This window comes from Mytilus galloprovincialis, chromosome 1 (assembly GCF_965363235.1).
Source record: "Mytilus galloprovincialis chromosome 1, xbMytGall1.hap1.1, whole genome shotgun sequence".
Lineage (NCBI taxonomy): Eukaryota > Metazoa > Mollusca > Bivalvia > Mytilida > Mytilidae > Mytilus > Mytilus galloprovincialis.
Genome location: NC_134838.1, coordinates 128,102,078 through 128,129,556, shown reverse-complemented (window position 1 = coordinate 128,129,556; position 27,479 = coordinate 128,102,078). Strand labels below are relative to the sequence as shown.

The window sequence follows — 27,479 nt, the reverse complement described above, 5'->3', positions numbered from 1 at the left end:
ATATTTAGACAATAAAATATGTTTAAACTAAACTAAAACCATAGTACACGGATGCCCAACTCGCACTATCATTTTCTATGTTCAGTGGACCGTGAAATTATGATAAAAATCCTTATTTGGCATTAAAATTAGAAAGATAATATCATAGGGCACACAAATACTAAGTTTGAAGTTGTTCGGACTTCAACTTCATAAAAAAGTACCTTGACCAAAAACCTTGAACCTAAAGCGAGACAAATGGACAAATAAACGAACAGACGAACGAACGGACGCGCAGACCAGAAAACATAATGCCCCTCTACTATCGTAGGTGGGGCATAACAATTATTGTTGTCTAATAGCTGATTAGTTTTCATCCATAGTTATCCTTTGCTTATAAAATGTAATGAGATTACAAAATCTAACCGGAGGAAAGAACAATACAATTGAAGAGTTTTAATATCTTCAATTTTGAGGTAACGAATCAACACTTTCTTATAGAACTGCGTTATTGCATTTTTCACATTTCGGTAAAAATTGAAGTTTTTCAGGTTTTTATACGCCCGTTTACTGGACGTATTATGGTATACCGTTGTCCGTCTGTCCGCCCGTCCGTTCAATTATATTTTTCGTGAGCTGTTTAACCGTTTTTATATTATAGATTAACTGAAAAAGATTTTCATTTTGTGGATCAAATCAGTCAACAAATTATGTACCTTTGTTTCACATGTGAATAACTTTACACGGACAATGCATGCGTTATCCATCTCTAGCTAAGGGGTGAAACTGGAGTTCAATGAGGTCGAATTATTCACTTGCAAGTGAATAATTCATCATCAATGCGGTTTCTTAGCTTATTTTGACAATATAATAGAACCCTAATACTGGGGGGGGGGGGGGGGGCTGCTAAAAGCGAATAATTATTTCACTTTTTCACTTTCAATGATTGCACAAAAAAATCATACTTTTGATTTTATATATCTCGTAGCTAGTGCCCTTTAAGGATCTTTAAAAAGATCTATCTATGCTAAAATCTGACGGTTTTTTTAGAAAGCTAATACTTGTTTTTTTATATGCTTGGCCTAGTTGAATTTCGCGCTAGAGTTATCCCTCTTATATGACGTCACCATTATGGAGGTTCACTACTGAGAGGTGTGTACGGAAGCATAAAATTATGCTTCTTCTAAAAATATGTTGGTCATATCATTATGAGTAATGTCTAAAATTTTAAACCATATCATAATCATTCTATCTCTTATTTACCTTAACGTTTAGCTGTAAAATTAGAAAGATTACGTCACATGCAGATAGTAGGTGATTTAGCTTTAGGTCCGTTTCTGTTTTTGTTTTGATCAGATTGTAACTTTGCCTTAACCACGGTGCATAACCATAACGGCCACTTCTGGCGGAAACGGATACTGGCTGCTAGTAGCAACGGACACTTCACACTTTATTGGTAAGTCAACTTCACGCTCCTCAGAAAAAAGTATATTTATCACGTTTTAGAACAATGTTAGGTATTTATGAATTATAACACGGAACAAAATGATAACTGACAAGATCAAAATCGAAGGATTAGGCTTGTTATTCAGTTGGGGTTCAACAAATTAAAGAATATGAACTCGCATGTTATGCGTTCGAGTGCATAAAGTGATATTTTTTTTGTTTATTTCTAAGCTATTCAGGTTCCATATCCAGTAAGTAAACTTACAGGTTATGGTTTGACATTAAATGTTGTCAAGAGAAAAGAAATTAATCCTTAGGAAACCTTTAAAGCGGAGAAAAACGTAATTTATTGTCGATATGGTTGGAACCGGACCCTTCAGGACGTTTAAGAAACCTGGCACCGGACCCTTTGTGATGCTGATAATATATATTTAGCCATTATCTTAGATACTATACGTACTTTTTATTGAAATTTCAGGCAAATTGTTATCGCCATTGAATATAAATAAATGTATACAACTGTGAAATGTTCTGTTAGATTTAAGTCTATTTTGCAATTGATATTTTACCGAAATATATAAGTGCAATATCGGTAACTGTAAAAGTGCAATAAGATCTGGGTTTTTTTTAACATGGGATTTGTAGTAGTTTTAATTATATTTTTAAAATTAAGCCTGTTTGATATGGTTCTTTCTAACTATTAAATGCCATGCAAATCCGTATAATTTTCATACCAAGTTGATAATGCTAAATGCTAGATATTGATTGTTTGTACATGTATATGTTGTAAAATATAATAATATGTTACCCAAATATATATATACTAAATGTATTATTTAGGTAATGGCGTATACAGGTCTTCTCATGAGTGAATTCAATGAATCCTTAGGACTAGGATGTGAAGTTTTGTTAGATGATAACTGCACAGCCGATTTGAATAATAACAAAAGTGTTGATCAGGTATATTATTTTTGTTTCAATTATATCTTAATCTACATACAATCAACAAATGAAAAGAAATGACGAAAAGCTGAACGAGAAACTTATTGGAAAATATAAACATGTAGCCTTCCCTTTTTCATTGCTTTCATTGGTAAACGAAGTTGTGGTTTTGCAATATGTGATTGATGTTGTTTTATGTTTTAGGAGGAAAGTATTGAAATATCCGACTACGTACCAGTAATATCTACAAATGAGTATATGGATAGCGAGCCTGCTATATCTACAAATGACCAATCCAACATACATGTGGATGTACTCATATCTACTGTTGAACATTCCAACATCGAACCATCACCTTCGACTGAAGCCAAGGAAGTACACTGTGATGTTTGTAATAAAAAATTCTCAACCAAGGCCAACCTTAAAAGACACATTCGGAGACACAATGGTTCCATGTTGGAATGTTCAGAGTGCAGTAAGCAGTTTGATACAAAATATCATTTAGAGAACCACAGAAAACTATCACATACTGCTTTTAATTATAAATGTTACAAGTGTCCTAAAACTTTTAAATCCAGAGTTGGACTTAAGAACCATGAAAACCAGCATATTAACCGCTTTAAATATTTATGTCCCCAATGTGGTAAAGGATTCAACTATACGGCGGATATTGAAGGACACAAATCCATGCATGACGGAACAAAACCACACAGTTGTGATAAGTGTGGGGCAAAGTTTACCAATATTAGAAACAAAAGAAGGCATGTATTCAGCTGCGGTGTAAAAGTTAAGGGATCAAACTGTGATATTTGTAACAAATCATTCAAATGCCCAAGATATTTGGCAGAGCATGCCAAAGGACACGAAAATCCAGAAAGATTCCAATGCTCTACTTGTGGAACATTCTATAAATTTAGAGCCTCTCTGTACAAACATTCCAAGAAAACTGGGCATAATTAATTACGTTTGTGTTTTTGCACAAAGGAATTGTGCACGTCTTTAACGATTTGTTGTTATATTTTTAAAGACTTTTGTTTTATATGAACATACTGTTTGTATCGCCGCCAAATGTTTGTGCTCCTGAATAATCGCTGGTGCATTATATTAAAGTTGTGTTTTTGCATTAAGCTATTTTGTTTTATATGAAAATATTGTTTTTATTGATATATTTTTTTGTGTTATTGCATAAAGGGGTTGTGCACGACTTTACATTTTAAAATTGTGTTTCTTTGATTCAGGGTTTAGCAATTATTCCGACATCTTTTGTTGCTGTTCAACATTGTTGAAATACATGTTATGTTTTTGTTGAGAATAAAATATTTGAAAATACAATATATATGTTTTCATTGCCTAATGACATAGCTGCTTTGTCCTTAGTTGAATATTTGGCGTTTCACTCTCGTGTATTTTTTGTTTTGGGTATCACATTTTTCGACTTTTTGCTTTTTATCCTTGATAAGATATAGATGTATATTAAGTGCATTCAAATTGGTATTCTAGAATAAATCTACCAGATAAAAAGAGAAGTAATTGTTGAGTGATACATGTATTTTAATTATCATTATTTCCCGTCTAGATCTTTCATGTCAATTCCAAGTCGGGTGGTTGGAAGGATTTTACTCTCATCGGTCTTGTGATGTTGTCTGATTGGTAGGCATCCTCTTGCAACCTCGCCTGGTTTGGATACATCTGAACGTTTGGTCGTCCTTTGCTTCCTTCGTCTGCGTATAGGTTTATCAAACAAATGATCTCTGGAAAATGAATAGTGAAACAAGTTAACACACATTGATTAAACAATTAGTGTACAAGGTTTGTGAAAATTGGTATTTAATATTTCGATGCCATTTAGTACTTTGTAATATAAAGCGTATAAGGATTATACTCATTATTGAAGGTCATCCTGCGATCCAAGATAATGGTGTTTTGCTAGTTTTATCTTATTGACACACAACCGAATCCTTTCTATTTCGTAAGTATGGTCTAAATTGAATTGATGAATGTTTTATGATTATACAAAAATATTTTTTTTTCACAATGATTTAAAAAAAATGCATCTGAAAAAAATAAATAAATGATGAAACCAGATGAATTATTAATACAATTTATCCTGGTTTGGCGACAATTCTATTATTGATTAAAAAAACAAACTATTACATATAGAGATATACCGTAATGTTATTGATCTCAAGTATAGATCAGAAGAAACATCCTGCATGTTGACATCAACCGGCTGAACAAAATTATCCACTAGTTGTACCTCTGGGTAGACAGCTTTCCTTGTTGTATTTATTCGAAATGACCTACAAAATCAACACAATGTCTAAACTTTCATGTTGTAAGAAATTGTATAGTATATATGTACTTTAAATTAGCCAAAGCCATTCACTACTGAAAATGAACGACAGTTATATTGCTGTTCTTCATATTGGAAGTTCCAACCATATTTCACTTGCTAATGACTATATTATAACATAAGATTGATTTAACATATACGTAGTTTGAAGAGACAGAGACCACTTAAACAAGTGAGCGCAACGACAAAGATCAATAAAAAATACGGAAAATTTAAAAAAAAATGGAAACCAAAGGCCCCTAGAATCCTGATCACCTACCTGAACAAAATGTAAACCTATAACCAGAATTGTCTTGTGATGAAAGCCATCTTATATTTGGGACCAAGTAAAAAGAAACCGATCTGAAAGTTTACCACCTGCAAACTACTGCTGTCAATTAGTTTCAGAAAAGAAGAAGAAATTTTAGCCATGTTCTCATAGTATCTTATGTTGAACTAAGTTCAGCAATGGTAGCCATCTTTAATTACAGACAGGGTCATCGGAACAATTCTAAAAGAGGACCTTGTAAGGACCATTTCTGAAAGTTTGGTTCATACGGACTTTGCGGTGTCACACAATATAAATAAGTGTGGTTTTGGCATTGGGTTATATTTAAAACTATTTTCAGATATGGTGGCCATCTTGGAACTCGCAACACATCTGCAATTGTTCTTCATCTTAACATGTTTATTTGCTTCTCAAAAAAAGGATATGCATGGATAAACTTTGCAACAATACATCAAGAAATGACCCTATACACCAGTTTTCTGTTTTGAAAATACGAGAATGACCTTTATTGTTTTTTATTTTAGTTTTAACAGTCATATAGGTATCTTTGGATTTCTATTTTGTTATGCTTGTTATGGTATTTTATATTGGTATTACGTGGATTCTCTATTAGTCAAGTATAAAACAATTATAATGTTACCTTTCTGATGGGTCACATCGGTAGTGAAAGATTTCGGTTACTGTTGACATCAGTCGAGGAATTGATATAGCCTTTGGACACCCAAGACGAGTTGGTTCCATGTCGCTTAATTCACCAAAGAAGGTTTCATTGACAAGACTAGAAATAGCTCTATGGTTATATGTACCGGACTTGACAATGGAGTACAGTTGTATTGTTGTATCTATACGCTGTAGAAACCCCTCAAACATAACTTTCGGAAATCCTTTAACATACATTCCAAACATAGGGAACTGACCAAAGTCCACACCCTCTAAAAGAAATTCTTTGAGTCTCAATTTTCGACGAATTCTCTCCTTAGATGAAAAGCCAGGGGTATCCTCTGCCTCATACCATTCTCTTACAATTTGACAGAAATCGGCCTCTTTATCAAATGCTAAATTCCTCATTTCAATTTCAACATCGCGTGAAAATGTTCTTTTTGCGAAAGCATTATTTTGTTTATCAATTATATCAACAACAAGACTTTTACTGATAATGTCTCGGTTCTTGTTTGCAACAGCTACCCATGCTTGTTTTCGTATATTCTGTAAGCCATCCTTACAAACTTTTGACCGCAAATTGACCAAAAGGTGGTGTGCATCAATACAGGCGGGTTCAAGTTTTTGCCTGATATCATTAAATTCTGGATAAGAAAACCATTCAGTGCTCCCTATGTCTTCAACATTTTTGTCAAAAGGGCATTTAGCGATCCAATCAATGTACGCAGCTTGGTATGAAATCGTGGAATAAACAAGATTTAAGATGTCTTTTGGTACTCTCTTAGTGTTTTGTGCACTAGAACCCTTTATGCGTCGTGCAGCGAACTCTCTAAGCGTCAGCATACTTCGTACTTTTCTCTCTGATTCAATTTGTTTTCCATCGCCGACTAACTTACTTATTCCATTTACTTTTTCTAAAATTCTCCATGATTTCCTAATCATCAACCCTGCTTTCTTTTGAAGCTGTTCTGTACTCCCGATAATAACATTCAATTCATCGTGCGATAGCTTCTTTAAGATTTGAGTATCTGCTATTGACTTTTTAAGAATCTGTACATCTTTATCCTTCCATTTAGCTTGAACCGAACTCTTCTGATGACTGATCAAAGATTGTAATATGTATTGGTAGTCCGAATCACTTAAAGACGCATTTGACGTTGTTTGGTCAATTTGACGCACTGCTGAAATATTTGCAGAGGAACTTGTATCTAATTCCGACTCTTCAGTCTGGTTGCCAGTACTGTCTAGGGCAGCTATAAAATCTGTTTCCGTTTCATTTTCTATCAGTGCTTCTAGTGCTACTTCAGGTAAGTATGATGTTATATCTGATGTTAGAACGTCTTCGTCTGTTTCTACGGGTTGTCGTTGTTTTATCTGCTTGTAACTTATAATACATCTCATGATTTTCGAATAGAGAGAACAGGAAACATAATACCCTCCGTTGTCTTTCTTATCTATTGTCAAATCTTCAAGAGTCTGAGCAATTGGGGTTCGTGTCAACTCGTTAAGAATTACGTCTCTACTGGTTTTTCTTGACTTTTCACTCACGTCTCTCTGTAATTGTAATAATGTAAGCGGCTTGTCACTTGCGTCGCGGCTTGCCAGTTTAATCCACTGGCCATCAAAACAGCTACAGGCTATATGAATGTCTTTGTCATAACATGCCTGCAACATTGCGTTGTGCATGTTCCGCATTGGCGACGTGGGCAAGCTATACCCTTTCATAGCATAACCAATGGGCAGTGAATGGGGGATTTCCTCATTCCAATTACGGTCTGTATCGCTTAACAACCAGACTAGAACTTCACTAGCTTTCTTCCTACATATCTCGAAGGCTTCGCGTAAAGACGATATTATTTCTGTAAATAATATATCCATGTTATTTAAAGGGATTGAGATTGTCTCGATGTGTATGGGAAACAAATAAGGCGACTCCGGAATAGTTTGTGCAATTTCTGTGCACGTTCCTTTCAACGACGGAACCTCACACAAGAATTCTGTAAAGTTTTCGTTGTAGCTTTTCATTCTTAATTTTATATTCTTGACGTTTTCAGAAATGCGGGTAGGTTTTTTCGGTATTGGAATGCCATACAAGTTTTTTATTTCTGATTCCATTAGGTTCCAGAGATCCTCATCAAATTTGGCTTTAATTACAGTAGTACTTTCCTCTGTCCAGCTCAAATAAAGAAGATCGGGTGTATTCAATGCAGCCATTTCTCCTAGTATTTGTGAAATGTACCTGAAAACCATAAGTGATTCAGTGAAAATTATATAGCATAAAATTGAGAATGGAAATGGGGAATGTGCCAAAGAGACAACAACCCGACCATAGAAAAAAACAACAGCAGAAGGTCACCAACAGGTCTTCAATGTAGCGAGAAATTCCCGCACCCGGAGGCGTCCTTCAGCTGGCACCTTAACAAATATATACTAGTACACAAGAAACTAAAATTAAAATAATACAAGACCAACAAAGGCCAGAGGCTCCTGACTTGGGACATGCGCAAAAATGCGGCGGGGTTAAACATGTTTGTGAGATCTCAACCCTCCCCCTATACCTCTAGCCGATGTAGAAAAGCAGTACGAATACGGCATTACATTTGTTTGGTTTCACGTTTCGATAGAAAATGCACTTCTGTAATTAATATTACAAAACTATTTTTTACAAATCACGCAGATTTACAATCACACAAGGGAATTAATTTGGTAAATCATTACAAAATACGACACTAAACAATCGATGCCGTACCCATTTGTAAACCTTATTTTAAATGATACAAACCGAATGGATAAGCACAAAACAAATTTTAAAAAGTGAATTCATAGATGTATCAAAAATTTGGCTATACAGTTTAAGAGAATAAATATATAAAAGTGACGATATATTAAGTGCTCACATATAATGATGAGCATGACTGTTGTGTTCCTCCCTAAATTGTGACATACTTATTATTAGTCATCAAAACGGGTGTCGTTAATGATGCTGGAACATTTTTACCTTTTCGGGCATCCAGATTAATTCCTGGTGTTGCTGTCCACTTTTTAGGAAAAAGGGGGGTTCTTGCATTGTTAAACTGTCGTTATGGGTTTATGTTCTGGAAAAGTGATGGTAAAGGTGACATGATAGTTTGGTAAGGCGAGCTAAAAATCTATAATGATTGGTCAAGTATTAATACATACCTTTGTGGAATTTCATAATGAACTGGTGTTTTATAATCTGTAGGACATGGACACTTGAATTCACAGGCAAGTTTTGTCACTTCTGATTTAGTAGAATTAATTTCTATTTGAGAGAGACTTCCGTCTGGCGATACAAGTACTAATGGTTTGTTGTCAGTGTATAAAACATGCGCCCCTTCTTCTACAAACTTTAAATTTGGGTAATAAAATGGCAAAATTTTGCCGACCAAAGTAGCTACTGCATGGATTTCACACTTGGTTCCATGTTCCATTCTTTGTTTAGCTTCGTCTGAGAATTCTTCCTCTATGTTAATTTTCTTTATTACTTTATCAAAATGTTTATTCAAAGCCTTTAAACTATCCAGTCCTATTCCTTCAAATATTTTGCTTCCAGTTACTTTGAACTCTTTTCTTGCCTCGAACCATTGGTCAGACCTTTGCTTTGTGAATCGGATATCCCCTTTATATTGATCAGGTAAGTCATCGGGCTCTTTTAATGATATCCAATTTTTTTGTGTGAAGGAGTCGATGCTATTTCTCTCTACAAACATGTTTTGAGATGACTGTAAACATGCTCCTGTTTTCAATAAGGAATTATTGACGTCCAGCAAACGTTTCACAATAACCTGAATTTGGAATATCATTGCCTGCACACTACTGATGGCATACACATATCTCGAGGTTCTCCAGTTATCTCCTGCTTCCTTTTGGAACTTCCTCAATGCAAGAGTTTGTTTTTTGAATAAGATCCTCAAATCCTTTATGCGACAAGATACCAATGCTAATATATTGGTAATGTTTGTAATTTGTTTATCGATTGGTAAGTGTTCCCATGACAACCTTATATTTTCTACTAGACCAATTTCATTTTCGATTCGAAACTTCTGATCTTCAAGAGACTCGCACTCTTCATATCCAAATAAGTCTTGGTCTCCGTGTTTCTGATTTAAGCCCGGTGCCAGTTTTTTGCCATCCACACTTAGGACATAGCTATTACATGTTTGCTTTAAATCTATCGCTTGTTGTATAATTCCCGCTGGCAGTTCACTTGGTAAATCAATGTCAACAGGGTTAAAACTACTAACCCGTTGTGCACTTGGGACTGCAAAATTAATGGATGTTTCCTGCGAATCAAAAATACCACTGACGGACGAACCGCTTAATAATTTTCCGGTAGATTTTGTTCCCGACATAAATCTAAGGGCTTTTCCGTGAAATAAGCGGAACAGTACCTTCCAAAATTTCATTGTCTCTAAAGAATAAAACATCTGAGAAGTATTTGGCAGTGAATACCATCTTGCTACTTCCAACAGCAGAAGAAATGCTATATTTTGTAAGGGAAATTTATTCTGATTTATCAGATTTAAGAGTATAACAAAGTCTCCCAGAAGATTCACTTCTTCAATCTACAAACTACTGCAGGAATAATTTCAATGAGCTGGTTAACAATTTGTTCTGTGGAATTTGGTCCAAATAATTTCTTCTTCCCTTTCTGTCTTATATTTTTAGTTGGCTTTCGTTTGAAGGGCGCATAACTTAATTTATTTTCATTTGGATCAAATATATTTTTAGGAGTTTCCACCTTTGATTTGCTGATTATTTTTTTAATACTGCCACTATACTTTTTTGGTTTATGTAACCATAATGCAGATTTCCTTTTCCTTTTCCTGAAAGCAAAAACAAAACATCATTAAGGGTCCGGTGCCTGCAATAAAGCTGACATGGGTCCGGTTCCAGTAATTTGATCTAGGTGAAAGGGTCCGTTTCTAATAATTTTGAAAAGGAAGGAGTTTGACTTTAAATCTTGAATTATGCACAAAATGTTATTAACAAAAGAAATTTTACGTCGAAACCATGTAAGTATGGCTAATACTGTTGTAATTAAAGCGGGAATAATTATCATTTTGGTGGGAAAAGAGTTGCACAAAACATAGTCACTAGTTTAAAATGCTAATTAAATATAAAAGGAATACATCTTCGTTGGGATAAGTGGTTTCTAGATGACAAAAAAACATCCGAGGATTCCGTGAACACAGCAATTGTATCACTTACCTAACAGATTTGACTAAATTATCATTATTCGGATCGTCGTCTGAGTCCATCGTAGGAAAATCGCCGAAAGTCGCCGTTGGTTTTTGTGGCAGTATCCGTTTCCGCCAGAAGTGGCCGTTATGGTTATGCACCGTGTTAACTGAATTTCGTGCTGTTTTTGTAAAGGCAAACTATTGTGAAAAAAGAAACATTCGTTATAAAGTCAAGGGTCCTCGACACATTTCTATTATATGATATTATCCTGTCAGATTCTAAATTTCACAAAGGATGAAATGTCAAACCACAGTCAGTGTTCTCCCCAGAAATTTTGGATAGCATCACATTTTGCGTAAAAAAAATAACTGTATTTTTTTTAATGTTGTTTGTCGCGTCGCGTTGAAACTCTATTTCCTTTATATGTTTTAGTTTAGATTGTTCAATTCATAACAATAGACAATAGACAATATTTTATTCGCACAAACACATTTACATTAAATGGTTATGGCATACAAAATTAAGACAATAAACTGACAATAGTTAATTAATTATAATTATATTAGAGTGACAGTGGTATTCACAGCGAAGAAGAAAAAGGCTATAAATATCAACAGTTGACACATTATTAATGTTCATGAACAATTAAAAAAAGAACACAAACAAAAATTCGGTTGCATATTAAAAAAAATTATACAGATGCATATTAAAAAAAGTTATACAGATGTTCTTAATAAAAGACAATCATTAATATACTTTATGGTGATTTTTATAATGACTGGTAGACTGCTATTTAAAAGTACAGTCAAATGATTTAGTGTTATAGTGGACTGCAATTTGATAAAATTGAAATTAAGATTTTTATTAATATTTTGTATATAGGTATCCCTTAATGATTTATAGCATGGACAGATTGAGAAGAAATGGTATTCATCCTCAATTTCTTGTCTGTTACAGGATAAGCAAATGCGTTTACTTCTTTCAATGTTGGGTTAACGCCCTCTTTCAATTGCTAGGGAATGCGCACTTAGTTTAAATTTACTGAAAACTGATCGGTCGGTTTTTAATTTACATATATCAATATATGGGGGCCTTTTTCTAATTATTTTAGTATGACAAAAGAAATTTAATTTTTCACATTTATTGATAGAACAATTCATAATTTGATAGGCCTGGTCATAGATTCTTTGTTGGATACTATTTATGTGATATTTTTAATTAAAAGTATTAAAAGTGAGATGACCAAAACCTAATTTATTTAACCAGTCTTTTACAATGTTAACCCATTTACTTGTTTTCTCTACATTTTTATATATTTTATGGACTAAAGTGTTAGGCGAGTTTACAATGTGGTTTAGAAATTTTATAGCTGAAAGGTGAATTTTAAAGTACAAAGGGATTCTGTTTGTCTCAGTTAAACAGGCTACATTTGTTGTTTTGCACTGTACTCCTAAAATTTCTTTAATAAATTTAATATGTAAATGTTCAAATGGATCTGAATCTTTGAACACTTGGCTTACACCCCAAACTTCACTTCCATAAAGAGTTATTGGAACAACTAAAGTATCAAATAATTTTTCAAGCATAACTGAGAATACAATTAAACTATAACCACAAAAACAGTTGTTTCAGTTTATGTTTTCTTTATTCATTTATAGTTACAGAATTATTTTTTTCCTCTTGTGCCAAATAAAAATATGTGGTTTCAGTTACCCAACAATAAGTCAAATGAATGAATGGTTCATTATAGATCAACCTGTTTATATACAAAACTAAATATCTAGTACACAAAATTAACTATTTTTTATATTATATCAAGTAAAGATAAAGTAGCAAAAGTAGCCAAAAAAAAATCAATTTAAAAACTTTTTTTATCATGTTTATGAAATTCATTGTTTCATGGCACTCAATGAATTAGTCCCAGTTGTTTCTTATCTTTACATCAAAATGATATGTATTTTTAACAAAGTTATCTAACAAATACTAAGTCTGTTAATGCGTAGTTTTCTCTCTTGGTATATTTTTTCTGTCTACTGTCCATCTGTTGTCATTATCGTGAAAATGCGGATTTTTGTCATATCTGGTCCGGTTCCGATCCGCAGTTTACACAAAAATGTGCAATGGCGGCCGTAGAAAAATTTACGAAAATGAGTCCGAGAATAAACATTGTTTGACAAAAGATTGTGCATGAATTAGACGCTTTTAATGCATTAAATGGATTAAACATAAACTTAAGCCAATTATGATAACTTTTTAAAGAAGTATTAAACTTAGTTTAGCTCTTAACCAAAATTCTCGCTCTCGTATTACCGGAAGAGAAAGAAAGTAAGTTTTGGAGAGATGCACAAATAAACGACCTTTTAAAAAAAAAAAAAAATCGTTTCAATCTTTAAAATTTCGTAATACAAAACGTAGATTTCGAATTGTTTTGTGATTGCATTTTTCCATGTCCAAATTGGTGATTGCAGACACGTGGTATTAGTCATGTCACAAGTGTCAGCTGGGGATATTCGCATCAAAACAGTTATGACCCTGAGGGCAATTAACACCTAGCTATTTAATCTCTTAATTGCTTTTAGTGTCCGACTTAAAGGGATTACAATTAAAGGTGATATAATTTTTATGATCATAATCGATAATAGATGAAAGTTCAAAATTGAGGACAAGTAAAATAGCATCTTCAAAATAATTATAGCGTCGCGGGAATTATTATAGCATCACGGTGAAAAAATATAGCGTCGCGGTACCGCGACGCTAAAACGGCCTGGGGAGAACACTTGACAGTCGCTTGAATTTTAGTGATAAATGTATACAATATCACCTACTATATACTTTTGACTGTTTGAATTTTAGTGATGTATGCAACAGTATTTTTTTTCATACATATCACTAAAATTCAAGCGACTGTGGTCAAACAGTCAAAGGTATATGTACAATACACCTTATCGCTATTTGTCCGCCATTACTGGATATCACACAGGTTCCCGTAAAATTTTGACGTCGTAGAACAAAATATCTGACGCCACAATGAAAAAGTGATTGTTGTATGCGTCAAAATTTCAAGCGACCGGGTCAGCCGGGATTAGCGATAAGGTGTATAATATTGTAAGCTGATTTTACATAATAAACTAAAATGTTTGAAAACGTATTAACATTTGTATGAAAATTTGTGAGCCATTACGTAAAATCACACAGGTATTCGTAAACTTTGACACCACATTTTAACATTGACACATAATTTAAAAATTATTATTGTGTGACGTCAGAAGGTAATTAGGAGCAGATCTAAGGTCATTTGGAGACAAAATTGAGCTAAATACCAAAAATATATTTATATCTGCATCAAACATTTTCTATCATCAAACTAAGAAGTCCCAATAACAAGCGAAAAGGTATTGGCCTTACCTCTAGTCTGGGAGGTCATGGGTTCAACCAGGACGACGTCACATTAAAGATTAGAAAATTGTTATTCAAAATTGCTGCTTCTTTGCTAAACCCTGAGGTTGAATTTTTACATAAGAGAGAGCCCTGACAGACATGACAAATACATGTATCACAAATGGAGCAGAATCTGTCAACTTGTCAAGAGCACCTGCAGCATGAGTTCACCCCTGAATGAACCTGATTAATACAATTTTTGAAATACTTCTGCATTTAATTTTATCTGAATCTAGAAGCCTTAGTGATTTATTTGCCTTTTTTTATTTTAATTTAGTACAAGATCAAAATAATTCAACTTTAAGATGGCTGCATATGGTAGAGGAGAATTTGATGGATTTTCTTCATATCAAGCCGGTTCAAGTAGAGGTACAAATGTATACTATGATTACAGTACTTATTTTAAACAAGGACGTATATACATGTACGTCCTTGTTTTAAAGAATAAAAATGTGTTTATATTTTAAGGTAAACAAATCTGGGAATGAAGCCAGAAGTCTGGTTAGTTGAATTGATTGAACATATGTAATGTAAAGTCTATCATGCTTGTAAAATATTAAGGAAAATAAGGCATTTTATGGTACATTGTGAATACTAATTCTTGATAAATTTTCATACAATATAAAAAAGAAGATGTGATACAATGTATGATTGCCAATGAGACAACTCATCCACATGAGACCAAAATGACACAGAAATTAACAACTATAGGTCACCGTAGGGCCTTCAACAATGAGCAAAGCCCATACCCCTAACTGTAAAAATATAAGAGCATATACTACAGGCATGGGAACACATTCTACTGACTCCACACAGAATGAGTAACAAACTCTGCAGTATAAAATATTAAAAAGAAGAAAATATAAGGAAATAAAATTGAAAGGTGTATGAACCAAATGTAAAACACTGTTCGCATTAAGGACTATATTCATAGAAATAACTATAAAAATATAGGGGCATACATGACAGAATTCAATATCATTTTCTCATACATGTTGTACATGTATATATTGATTGGATATGCCAGCATTGTGTGGTCATTAAAGAAAAAATAATTGTTCTTACACTTTTATAATCAACATGTTCTGATTACAAATGGGTAATTCACAGTAATGAAACAGAGTAGGGAATTGAATTAGGGATGGTACTTAGTCATGTTAGTATTGACCTTTAATTCATTCAATTTGTAAATGTGAAAATGAAAATGTGTATATGTCATTTACTGTGTTCGTCTCTTGTGTACATGTCATTTACTGTGTTCGTCTCTTGTGTACATGTCATTTACTGTGTTCGTCTCTTGTGTACATGTCATTTACTGTGTTCGTCTCTTGTGTACATGTCATTTACTGTGTTCGTCTCTTGTGTTATATTATGATGTTACAGTTGACATTTACTGTGTTCGTCTCTTGTGTTATATTATGATGTTACAGTTGACATTTACTGTGTTCGTCTCTTGTGTACATGTCATTTACTGTGTTCGTCTCTTGTGTACATGTCATTTACTGTGTTCGTCTCTTGTGTACATGTCATTTACTGTGTTCGTCTCTTGTGTACATGTCATTTACTGTGTTCGTCTCTTGTGTACATGTCATTTACTGTGTTCGTCTCTTGTGTACATGTCATTTACTGTGTTCGTCTCTTGTGTTATATTATGATGTTACAGTTGACATTTACTGTGTTCGTCTCTTGTGTTATATTATGATGTTACAGTTGACATTTACTGTGTTCGTCTCTTGTGTTACAGTATGATGTTACAGTTGACATTTACTGTGTTCGTCTCTTGTGTTATATTATGATGTTACAGTTGACATTTACTGTGTTCGTCTCTTGTGTTATAGTATGATGTTACAGTTGACATTTACTGTGTTCGTCTCTTGTGTTATATTATGATGTTACAGTTGTCATTTACTGTGTTCGTCTCTTGTGTTATATTATGATGTTACAGTTGACATTTACTGTGTTCGTCTCTTGTGTTATATTATGATGTTACAGTTGACATTTACTGTGTTCGTCTCTTGTGTTATATTATGATGTTACAGTTGACATTTACTGTGTTCGTCTCTTGTGTTATATTATGATGTTACAGTTGACATTTACTGTGTTCCTCTCTTGTGTTACATTATGATGTTACAGTTGACATTTACTGTGTTCGTCTCTTGTGTTATATTATGATGTTACAGTTGACATTTACTGTGTTCGTCTCTTGTGTTATATTATGATGTTACAGTTGACATTTACTGTGTTCGTCTCTTGTGTTATATTATGATGTTACAGTTGACATTTACTGTGTTCCTCTCTTGTGTTACATTATGATGTTACAGTTGACATTTACTGTGTTCGTCTCTTGTGTTATATTATGATGTTACAGTTGACATTTACTGTGTTCGTCTCTTGTGTTATATTATGATGTTACAGTTGACATTTACTGTGTTCGTCTCTTGTGTTATATTATGATGTTACAGTTGACATTTACTGTGTTCCTCTCTTGTGTTACATTATGATGTTACAGTTGACATTTACTGTGTTCGTCTCTTGTGTTATATTATGATGTTACAGTTGACATTTACTGTGTTCGTCTCTTGTGTTATATTATGATGTTACAGTTGACATTTACTGTGTTCGTCTCTTGTGTTATATTATGATGTTACAGTTGACATTTACTGTGTTCGTCTCTTGTGTACATGTCATTTACTGTGTTCGTCTCTTGTGTTACATTATGATGTTACAGTTGACATTTACTGTGTTCGTCTCTTGTGTTATATTATGATGTTACAGTTGACATTTACTGTGTTCGTCTCTTGTGTACATGTCATTTACTGTGTTCGTCTCTTGTGTTATATTATGATGTTACAGTTGACATTTACTGTGTTCGTCTCTTGTGTTATATTATGATGTTACAGTTGACATTTACTGTGTTCGTCTCTTGTGTACATGACATTTACTGTGTTCGTCTCTTGTGTTATATTATGATGTTACAGTTGTCATTTACTGTGTTCGTCTCTTGTGTTATATTATGATGTTACAGTTGACATTTACTGTGTTCGTCTCTTGTGTTATATTATGATGTTACAGTTGACATTTACTGTGTTCGTCTCTTGTGTTATATTATGATGTTACAGTTGACATTTACTGTGTTCGTCTCTTGTGTTATATTATGATGTTACAGTTGACATTTACTGTGTTCGTCTCTTGTGTTATATTATGATGTTACAGTTGACATTTACTGTGTTCCTCTCTTGTGTTATATTATGATGTTACAGTTGTCATTTACTGTGTTCGTCTCTTGTGTTACATTATGATGTTACAGTTGACATTTACTGTGTTCGTCTCTTGTGTTACATTATGATGTTACAGTTGACATTTACATAAATAACAGCAAGAAACTATAAAAGTACTCTTTTTGTTAATGTAATTGTGTAGTGATTCTTTGTTATGAATACAAACACCTTTTTCATTCCACATGTAAATTTTCAAGGTGTTTAGTAAAAATTCATTCCTAAAAACATTATGATTTTACAGGTCCTGAAGGAGGAAGTGAATTTAACCGATTGTCAAATACTGTTGGAAGTAATATACAGAAAATAACACAGAATGGTGAGTAAACATCAGCAGATTGTCTAGTACTATTACAAGTACACATATGTTGTTTTTTTCTATGGTCGGGTTGTTGTCTCTTTGGCACATTCCCCATTTCCATTCTCAATTTTATATATATTATACAGCAAACAAATAGATATCCAGTAGAATCTGTAGGATGAGCCATGAATCATTCACCCATCAAATCACCATATATATTATACAGCAAACAAATAGATATATCCAGTAGAATCTGTAGGATGAGCCATGAATCATTCACCCATCAAATCACCATATATATTACACAGCAAACAAATAGGTATCCAGTAGAATCTGTAGGATGAGCCATGAATCATTCACCCATCAAATCACCATATATATTACACAGCAAACAAATAGGTATCCAGTAGAATCTGTAGGATGAGCCATGAATCATTCACCCATCAAATCACCATATATATTACACAGCAAACAAATAGATATCCAGTAGAATCTGTAGGATGAGCCATGAATCATTCACCCATCAAATCACCATATATATTACACAGCAAACAAATAGGTATCCAGTAGAATCTGTAGGATGAGCCATGAATCATTCACCCATCAAATCACCATACAGTACGCCCAGAGAGTATGTAATCGCGAACTCTAATCACCGATTTCCGAGTGTAGCGGTGTGACACCGTGAATCACGGATTATACTCCCAATTTCCTCCAAAGATTCTCTCCCAACACCGCGTGGCTGTTTATTGGTTTATTGCCCATCGGATGTACTGAAAATTAATGACGCGTGACAACATCATCGGATTAGCCAGATTTATTACCTTTGTACATTTAATCGATTTTGATTGCACCTGTGTGCTTTAAAATACGTTATTTAAATGTCCTTTCATTGTCAGATAAAAGTGTGACATTTTTATTTAAAACAACGCCCATCAGGAACTGAACGACATGCATCCTGTTTTCATCTACCATTAATATATAGTGTTGACTATGGACGTATAAATAATGTCCAGTTTTATGTCCTCTGTTGACTGAGAAACGTAAAAATAAAAGGCTGATGTTGGTTAATTCAGAAAAGGAATGCAATTTAGAATCCGGTTAATCAATTGTAAAAGTACCTTCTAGAGCCTCAATCTTAACGCACACAAATTTATGTCAATCATTACAAAGCAAGTTTAAACCTTGAATGAATTTTCCCACGGTTATCCAGAAAGGTCACCTGAGTTTACTGTTACATGATACTATTTCCCGCCAAATAAAAATCTCGTGGACAAAATTGATGTCACTATTTTTAGCATTCAATATTGTGAGCGAAGTCAAGTTCAAGTTCAACTACGCACTGTTCATCACTGAGATGCGTATCGTCTTCCCACGGCAATTAATTGCTTTGAAAATATTTAAAGAACACTGTTCTAAATGCAACACAAAAGTTTACATTCATTGTGCGTAAATGAATATTATGCAACGACGAGTTGCTGCAGCTATAGAAGTATTCCTGTTGTAGCCGAAATGTATTATTTATCCTAAAGTAATGCTAACTTATCGTGAAGAGAAAAAGCCGTAGACTTATTAAGCATAAGGAATGGTGAAAAGTATTTTCTTTTTTTCTTGCATATACAAGTTTTAAGACACGTAATTTTCTTTCTTTCTCACATTTTATACCTTCAGCGTTAATTTCCGTTTATTTTCATGCTAGTATGTCTCTTCGTAAGTTATATAAATTACCGATAAAAAAAAACCCGAGGTCATAATCAAGTATAGATTTTTTTTTTATATAAAACTTTAATGCAATTGAAAGCATTAACAACAACCTTTTACTTTTTAAAACTTTTATTTTGTAATTGTAAAATGGAAATGGCGTAGACTTATTAACATATAACAGGTAGTGAATAATATTTTCTTTTTTACTTGTATAAAAAAACTTTAAGACGTGTAACTTTTCTTTAAACTACCCTAATTTATTCAGCGTTAGTCTCCGTTTATTGTTACACAATTATATCTCTTTTAGTAAATTAACTATTTATTTACTGATAAAAACGATAGTCAAAATCAAATATAGTTGTTTTTAAAAATTGATTTAAATGTACAGAGTAATTAAAAGAATTATCAACAACGTTTTGATTTTTATTTTAATCTTTCATTTGTTTCAAGCAATCAGATATAAACTGATAATCAAGAGACAGGAAATACAATTGTTTAATTACATTAGAAATCTCGCATACCTTGACTGTCGCGTGCCGGCATAGATCAGAAGGATTAGGGCAATTAATTACCTGGTGTGACACCGCGTCACTCCAGACTGGGAGAGAAGTCGCTAATACAATAAACAAAAGGTAACAGATTTACGCGAAAGTCGGAGGGAATACTCCCAAATTTCTCCGAGAATTTAGGGAGTGATGTCGGAGTTTCCTGGTGTCACACCAGGAAAAAAGTCGGTGTATGGAGTTTGGGATGGCTTTCGCGAAAATTGTACTGTATATATTATACAGCAAACAAATAGATATATCCAGTAGAATCTGTAGGATGAGCCATGAATCATTCACCCATCAAATCACCATATATATTACACAGCAAGCAAATAGATATCCAGTAGAATCTGTAGGATGAGCCATGAATCATTCACCCATCAAATCACCAATTAAAAGGATAAACATATTAAACATGTAAAAACGCTACAATAAGTAAATTTATACTGGTAATTTGTTTGTATAAATTTTCTTAAATCTATACAGATTATATTAGTTTCATCCATATATCAACCTGATTCTTCAGGGATAAATTAACAAATGGTCCTAGAAATTGATCTCACATTAGTGTATAAATAAAGGCAACAGTAGTATACCGCTGTTCGAAATTCACAAATCAATAAAGAAAAACCAAATCCGGGTTACAAACAAAAACTGAGGGAAACATATCAAATATAAGAGGAGAACTACAACACAACAGAAACACATCATTGAAATGTAACACACACAGAAATGAACTATAATATAATAATGGCCATTTTCCTGACTTGGTACAGGGCATTTTAAGAAAAAAATGGTGGGTTGAACCTGGTTCTGTGGCATGCCAAACCTACACCTTTTATAAGGCATGACTTAAGGATGTCAAGTTGGTCTCTAAATTTTGGTCACAGATAATCTATTCTAAGAAAACTGACCTTAGAGATTGAGATAAGCTATATATTTCTGTCAATAACTGGGTCAAAAGAAAATAGGAAAGCTCATTAAAAACCCTGCTGAATCTAAGGCAAAGTTCTTGGTTTCAACATGTTGAGTTGAGACTCCCTATAATTCAGGGTTTCCCCTGGGTCAATTATTTTTTTCGCCACCTCTTTCGCCAAAACAATATATTTTTCGCCACTTTATTATTTTTTTCGCCAAGTAACATAAATATATTTTTCCTGTTGTGCCCTTTTGTACTAAGTAGTAATTTTTACAACAAAACAAAAGCTTTTATCACATGAAATTGATCCCTCATTTCATGTGTAGTCATTACATTGAAGGGTTACTCTCATTCGAGGGGTTGTTCCCAGCCTTTTGGATAGATTTTTTCATAACGACAGTTTTCTTTTCTTGACCAATGAAATTCAAAAGTTGAGACGTACAACTATGCTTGAAACACGTGCATGTGTCACTCAAACGACTTTATTAAAGTCAAAGGATAAAAGAATTAAAGTTTTAAATCAGAGATTTTTCTTGCTTTTGAACAATTTTCGTCACAACAACAGCTTTCTTTTCAAAACTATCTTTAAAGGGATTTGCTTCAAACTTGGCGTCGCAAAGATGTAAATAAATTCTGTATGTGACATTTATAGCGGAAGCCATTTGACTATATCATTTTGTGAAACAATTCAATCAACACCTTTATTAATTAGTCCTTTGTTGTCGATAGCTATAAAATGCAATCAGCTGATTATTGATTTTCTGTCTAAATCTTAATGAGGTCATGGTGAATTCCGAGTATTGTCTGATCGGGTAAAGTCCGAGAAACTCCAAAAAAAGTAAATAAACAAGATGGAGGAAAATAAATCGGTTTATATATTTCTTTCGCCAAATTCTTTCGCAAATGACGAATTTTTATCGCCAGCGGAAACCCTGCTATAATTAATATAAATGTTATTTTGACAGTATCACAGATCCAGAGACTTGTTGGTGTTATTGGAACTTCACAAGACTCTCAAGACTCCCTATATTTAATATAAATGTTATTTTGACAGTATCACAGATCCAGAGACTTGTTGGTGTTATTGGAACTTCACAAGACTCTCTAGACTCCCTATATTTAATATAAATGTTATTTTGACAGTATCACAGATCCAGAGACTTGTTGGTGTTATTGGAACTTCACAAGACTCTCTAGACTTCCTATATTTAATATAAATGTTATTTTGACAGTATCACAGATCCAGAGACTTGTTGGTGTTATTGGAACTTCACAAGACTCTCTAGACTTCCTATATTTAATATAAATGTTATTTTGACAGTATCACAGATCCAGAGACTTGTTGGTGTTATTGGAACTTCACAAGACTCTCAAGACTCCCTATATTTAATATAAATGTTATTTTGACAGTATCACAGATCCAGAGACTTGTTGGTGTTATTGGAACTTCACAAGACTCTCTAGACTCCCTATATTTAATATAAATGTTATTTTGACAGTATCACAGATCCAGAGACTTGTTGGTGTTATTGGAACTTCACAAGACTCTCTAGACTTCCTATATTTAATATAAATGTTATTTTGACAGTATCACAGATCCAGAGACTTGTTGGTGTTATTGGAACTTCACAAGACTCTCTAGACTTCCTATATTTAATATAAATGTTATTTTGACAGTATCACAGATCCAGAGACTTGTTGGTGTTATTGGAACTTCACAAGACTCTCTAGACTTCCTATATTTAATATAAATGTTATTTTGACAGTATCACAGATCCAGAGACTTGTTGGTGTTATTGGAACTTCACAAGACTCTCTAGACTTCCTATATTTAATATAAATGTTATTTTGACAGTATCACAGATCCAGAGACTTGTTGGTGTTATTGGAACTTCACAAGACTCTCTAGACTTCCTATATTTAATATAAATGTTATTTTGACAGTATCACAGATCCAGAGACTTGTTGGTGTTATTGGAACTTCACAAGACTCTCTAGACTTCCTATATTTAATATAAATGTTATTTTGACAGTATCACAGATCCAGAGACTTGTTGGTGTTATTGGAACTTCACAAGACTCTCTAGACTTCCTATATTTAATATAAATGTTATTTTGACAGTATCACAGATCCAGAGACTTGTTGGTGTTATTGGAACTTCACAAGACTCTCTAGACTCCCTATATTTAATATAAATGTTATTTTGACAGTATCACAGATCCAGAGACTTGTTGGTGTTATTGGAACTTCACAAGACTCTCTAGACTTCCTATATTTAATATAAATGTTATTTTGACAGTATCACAGATCCAGAGACTTGTTGGTGTTATTGGAACTTCACAAGACTCTCTAGACTTCCTATATTTAATATAAATGTTATTTTGACAGTATCACAGATCCAGAGACTTGTTGGTGTTATTGGAACTTCACAAGACTCTCTAGACTTCCTATATTTAATATAAATGTTATTTTGACAGTATCACAGATCCAGAGACTTGTTGGTGTTATTGGAACTTCACAAGACTCTCTAGACTTCCTATATTTAATATAAATGTTATTTTGACAGTATCACAGATCCAGAGACTTGTTGGTGTTATTGGAACTTCACAAGACTCTCTAGACTTCCTATATTTAATATAAATGTTATTTTGACAGTATCACAGATCCAGAGACTTGTTGGTGTTATTGGAACTTCACAAGACTCTCTAGACTCCCTATATTTAATATAAATGTTATTTTGACAGTATCACAGATCCAGAGACTTGTTGGTGTTATTGGAACTTCACAAGACTCTCTAGACTTCCTATATTTAATATAAATGTTATTTTGACAGTATCACAGATCCAGAGACTTGTTGGTGTTATTGGAACTTCACAAGACTCTCTAGACTTCCTATATTTAATATAAATGTTATTTTGACAGTATCACAGATCCAGAGACTTGTTGGTGTTATTGGAACTTCACAAGACTCTCTAGACTTCCTATATTTAATATAAATGTTATTTTGACAGTATCACAGATCCAGAGACTTGTTGGTGTTATTGGAACTTCACAAGACTCTCTAGACTTCCTATATTTAATATAAATGTTATTTTGACAGTATCACAGATCCAGAGACTTGTTGGTGTTATTGGAACTTCACAAGACTCTCTAGACTTCCTATATTTAATATAAATGTTATTTTGACAGTATCACAGATCCAGAGACTTGTTGGTGTTATTGGAACTTCACAAGACTCTCTAGACTTCCTATATTTAATATAAATGTTATTTTGACAGTATCACAGATCCAGAGACTTGTTGGTGTTATTGGAACTTCACAAGACTCTCTAGACTTCCTATATTTAATATAAATGTTATTTTGACAGTATCACAGATCCAGAGACTTGTTGGTGTTATTGGAACTTCACAAGACTCTCTAGACTTCCTATATTTAATATAAATGTTATTTTGACAGTATCACAGATCCAGAGACTTGTTGGTGTTATTGGAACTTCACAAGACTCTCTAGACTTCCTATAATTAATATAAATGTTATTTTGACAGTATCACAGATCCAGAGACTTGTTGGTGTTATTGGAACTTCACAAGACTCTCTAGACTTCCTATATTTAATATAAATGTTATTTTGACAGTATCACAGATCCAGAGACTTGTTGGTGTTATTGGAACTTCACAAGACTCTCTAGACTTCCTATATTTAATATAAATGTTATTTTGACAGTATCACAGATCCAGAGACTTGTTGGTGTTATTGGAACTTCACAAGACTCTCTAGACTTCCTATATTTAATATAAATGTTATTTTGACAGTATCACAGATCCAGAGACTTGTTGGTGTTATTGGAACTTCACAAGACTCTCTAGACTTCCTATATTTAATATAAATGTTATTTTGACAGTATCACAGATCCAGAGACTTGTTGGTGTTATTGGAACTTCACAAGACTCTCTAGACTTCCTATATTTAATATAAATGTTATTTTGACAGTATCACAGATCCAGAGACTTGTTGGTGTTATTGGAACTTCACAAGACTCTCTAGACTTCCTATATTTAATATAAATGTTATTTTGACAGTATCACAGATCCAGAGACTTGTTGGTGTTATTGGAACTTCACAAGACTCTCTAGACTTCCTATAATTAATATAAATGTTATTTTGACAGTATCACAGATCCAGAGACTTGTTGGTGTTATTGGAACTTCACAAGACTCTCTAGACTTCCTATAATTAATATAAATGTTATTTTGACAGTATCACAGATCCAGAGACTTGTTGGTGTTATTGGAACTTCACAAGACTCTCTAGACTTCCTATATTTAATATAAATGTTATTTTGACAGTATCACAGATCCAGAGACTTGTTGGTGTTATTGGAACTTCACAAGACTCTCTAGACTTCCTATATTTAATATAAATGTTATTTTGACAGTATCACAGATCCAGAGACTTGTTGGTGTTATTGGAACTTCACAAGACTCTCTAGACTTCCTATAATTAATATAAATGTTATTTTGACAGTATCACAGATCCAGAGACTTGTTGGTGTTATTGGAACTTCACAAGACTCTCTAGACTTCCTATAATTAATATAAATGTTATTTTGACAGTATCACAGATCCAGAGACTTGTTGGTGTTATTGGAACTTCACAAGACTCTCTAGACTTCCTATATTTAATATAAATGTTATTTTGACAGTATCACAGATCCAGAGACTTGTTGGTGTTATTGGAACTTCACAAGACTCTCTAGACTTCCTATAATTAATATAAATGTTATTTTGACAGTATCACAGATCCAGAGACTTGTTGGTGTTATTGGAACTTCACAAGACTCTCTAGACTTCCTATAATTAATATAAATGTTATTTTGACAGTATCACAGATCCAGAGACTTGTTGGTGTTATTGGAACTTCACAAGACTCTCTAGACTTCCTATATTTAATATAAATGTTATTTTGACAGTATCACAGATCCAGAGACTTGTTGGTGTTATTGGAACTTCACAAGACTCTCTAGACTTCCTATATTTAATATAAATGTTATTTTGACAGTATCACAGATCCAGAGACTTGTTGGTGTTATTGGAACTTCACAAGACTCTCTAGACTTCCTATAATTAATATAAATGTTATTTTGACAGTATCACAGATCCAGAGACTTGTTGGTGTTATTGGAACTTCACAAGACTCTCTAGACTTCCTATAATTAATATAAATGTTATTTTGACAGTATCACAGATCCAGAGACTTGTTGGTGTTATTGGAACTTCACAAGACTCCCAAGACTCCCGAGATAGAGTGTAAGATACTTCAGTAGTTATAGTCGTAGGATACTTCAAATAAAAGAACAAAATTGAAAATACTTACCAGCAGCTAATTCCAAAGTATAATATGGGGTGTGCCAAATTTTGGATTTGATAATCCACAATTTTTAGTGCTAACCATCAATGAATTACAAATTTTAAATGGCTATCTTAATTGCTGAAATCAGAACATCATAGTTTTGACAAAACACAAAAAATGACATACTTAGGACAATGTCTATAAAAATACCACATACAGTTATGAAGTGATGGGAGTTTTATCAATATTAAAACTGATATATTGTTTGGTTTTAATTATTTTATAGGCATCAGCTGACTCATTACACCAACCAACTAGCCAAGGAAACAAATGTAGATCTGAAGTCATTTGCAAGATTACATGTATCACCGTCAGATCAGGTAATTAGTTGTTATACTTCTTACGTATTGTTATTACAATGTTAAATTACTGATCCCTTCAACCAGGCAGAGTTGGGAATATGGAAATGTGTCTGACTGTCCACAATCAGTAATAATAAATTGGTTATTTTTAGGGAATGGCCTTTTGGAATTGTAAGCAAGGTGTAATATAAAAAAATAACGATTAATATTGTTTGGTGAATATTTTGTTCCTTCAGCTTTATAATCTGTTCACTAAATTGAAATAACTTATTTTTATGAAGTCAAAATGGAAGATGCAGAAAGACAGATATACAGAAGAATTTAGTAATGCATTAACCAACTTCCAGACGACACAAAGGACTGCTGCAGAAAAGGAGAAAGCAAGTGTAGCCAGAGCAAGGGCTCATTCATCAACAACAAAGGTACCATTTATTGTTTAAATCATAATTTATTTTGATTTTACCGCATATTTTACCACAATTGGTAGGGATATGAATTTAACACAATTTGTATCCTGATTTTATTAGACTTTTTGTTAAATCTAAAAATGAAAAATTGACATACACTGTGTACAAGTAGTTTACTAGATAACAAAACATTATGCATATAGATATAAGAAGATGTGGTATAAGTGCCAATGAGACAACTCTCCAACCAAGTCATAATTTGTAAAAGTAAACCCTAATAGGTCAAAGAACGGTCTTCAATATGAAGCTTTGGCTCACACCAAAC

General features: G+C 33.3%; 2 protein-coding genes across 4 annotated transcripts in view; one reads left to right on the top strand and one right to left on the bottom strand.

The window, feature by feature from the left end:
• Positions 1 to 1,080: 1,080 nt before the first annotated feature.
• LOC143058695 (syntaxin-7-like) overlaps positions 1,081 to 27,479 on the top strand; it is a 37,061-nt gene continuing 10,662 nt past the window's right edge. For all 3 annotated transcript variants that reach the window (XR_012973196.1, XM_076232158.1, XM_076232165.1), the window contains exons 1-6: positions 1,081 to 1,131; positions 14,569 to 14,660; positions 17,811 to 17,885; positions 26,273 to 26,342; positions 26,672 to 26,765; positions 27,029 to 27,169. Coding sequence is in view for 2 of the 3 variants with exons in the window: in XM_076232158.1 (XP_076088273.1) it covers positions 14,597 to 14,660; positions 17,811 to 17,885; positions 26,273 to 26,342; positions 26,672 to 26,765; positions 27,029 to 27,169 (444 nt within the window). In the remaining variant the exon portion in view is untranslated. The remainder of the gene's footprint in view (positions 1,132 to 14,568; positions 14,661 to 17,810; positions 17,886 to 26,272; positions 26,343 to 26,671; positions 26,766 to 27,028; positions 27,170 to 27,479) is intronic.
• On the bottom strand, positions 3,898 to 8,082 carry LOC143058683 (uncharacterized). The gene is made up of 3 exons (XM_076232149.1): positions 5,629 to 8,082; positions 4,536 to 4,667; positions 3,898 to 4,118 (listed from the first exon to the last, which is right to left on the bottom strand). The coding sequence occupies exons 1-3, from the start codon at positions 7,896 to 7,898 to the stop codon at positions 3,929 to 3,931; spliced, it is 2,592 nt and encodes an 863-aa protein (XP_076088264.1). The 5' UTR covers positions 7,899 to 8,082; the 3' UTR covers positions 3,898 to 3,928.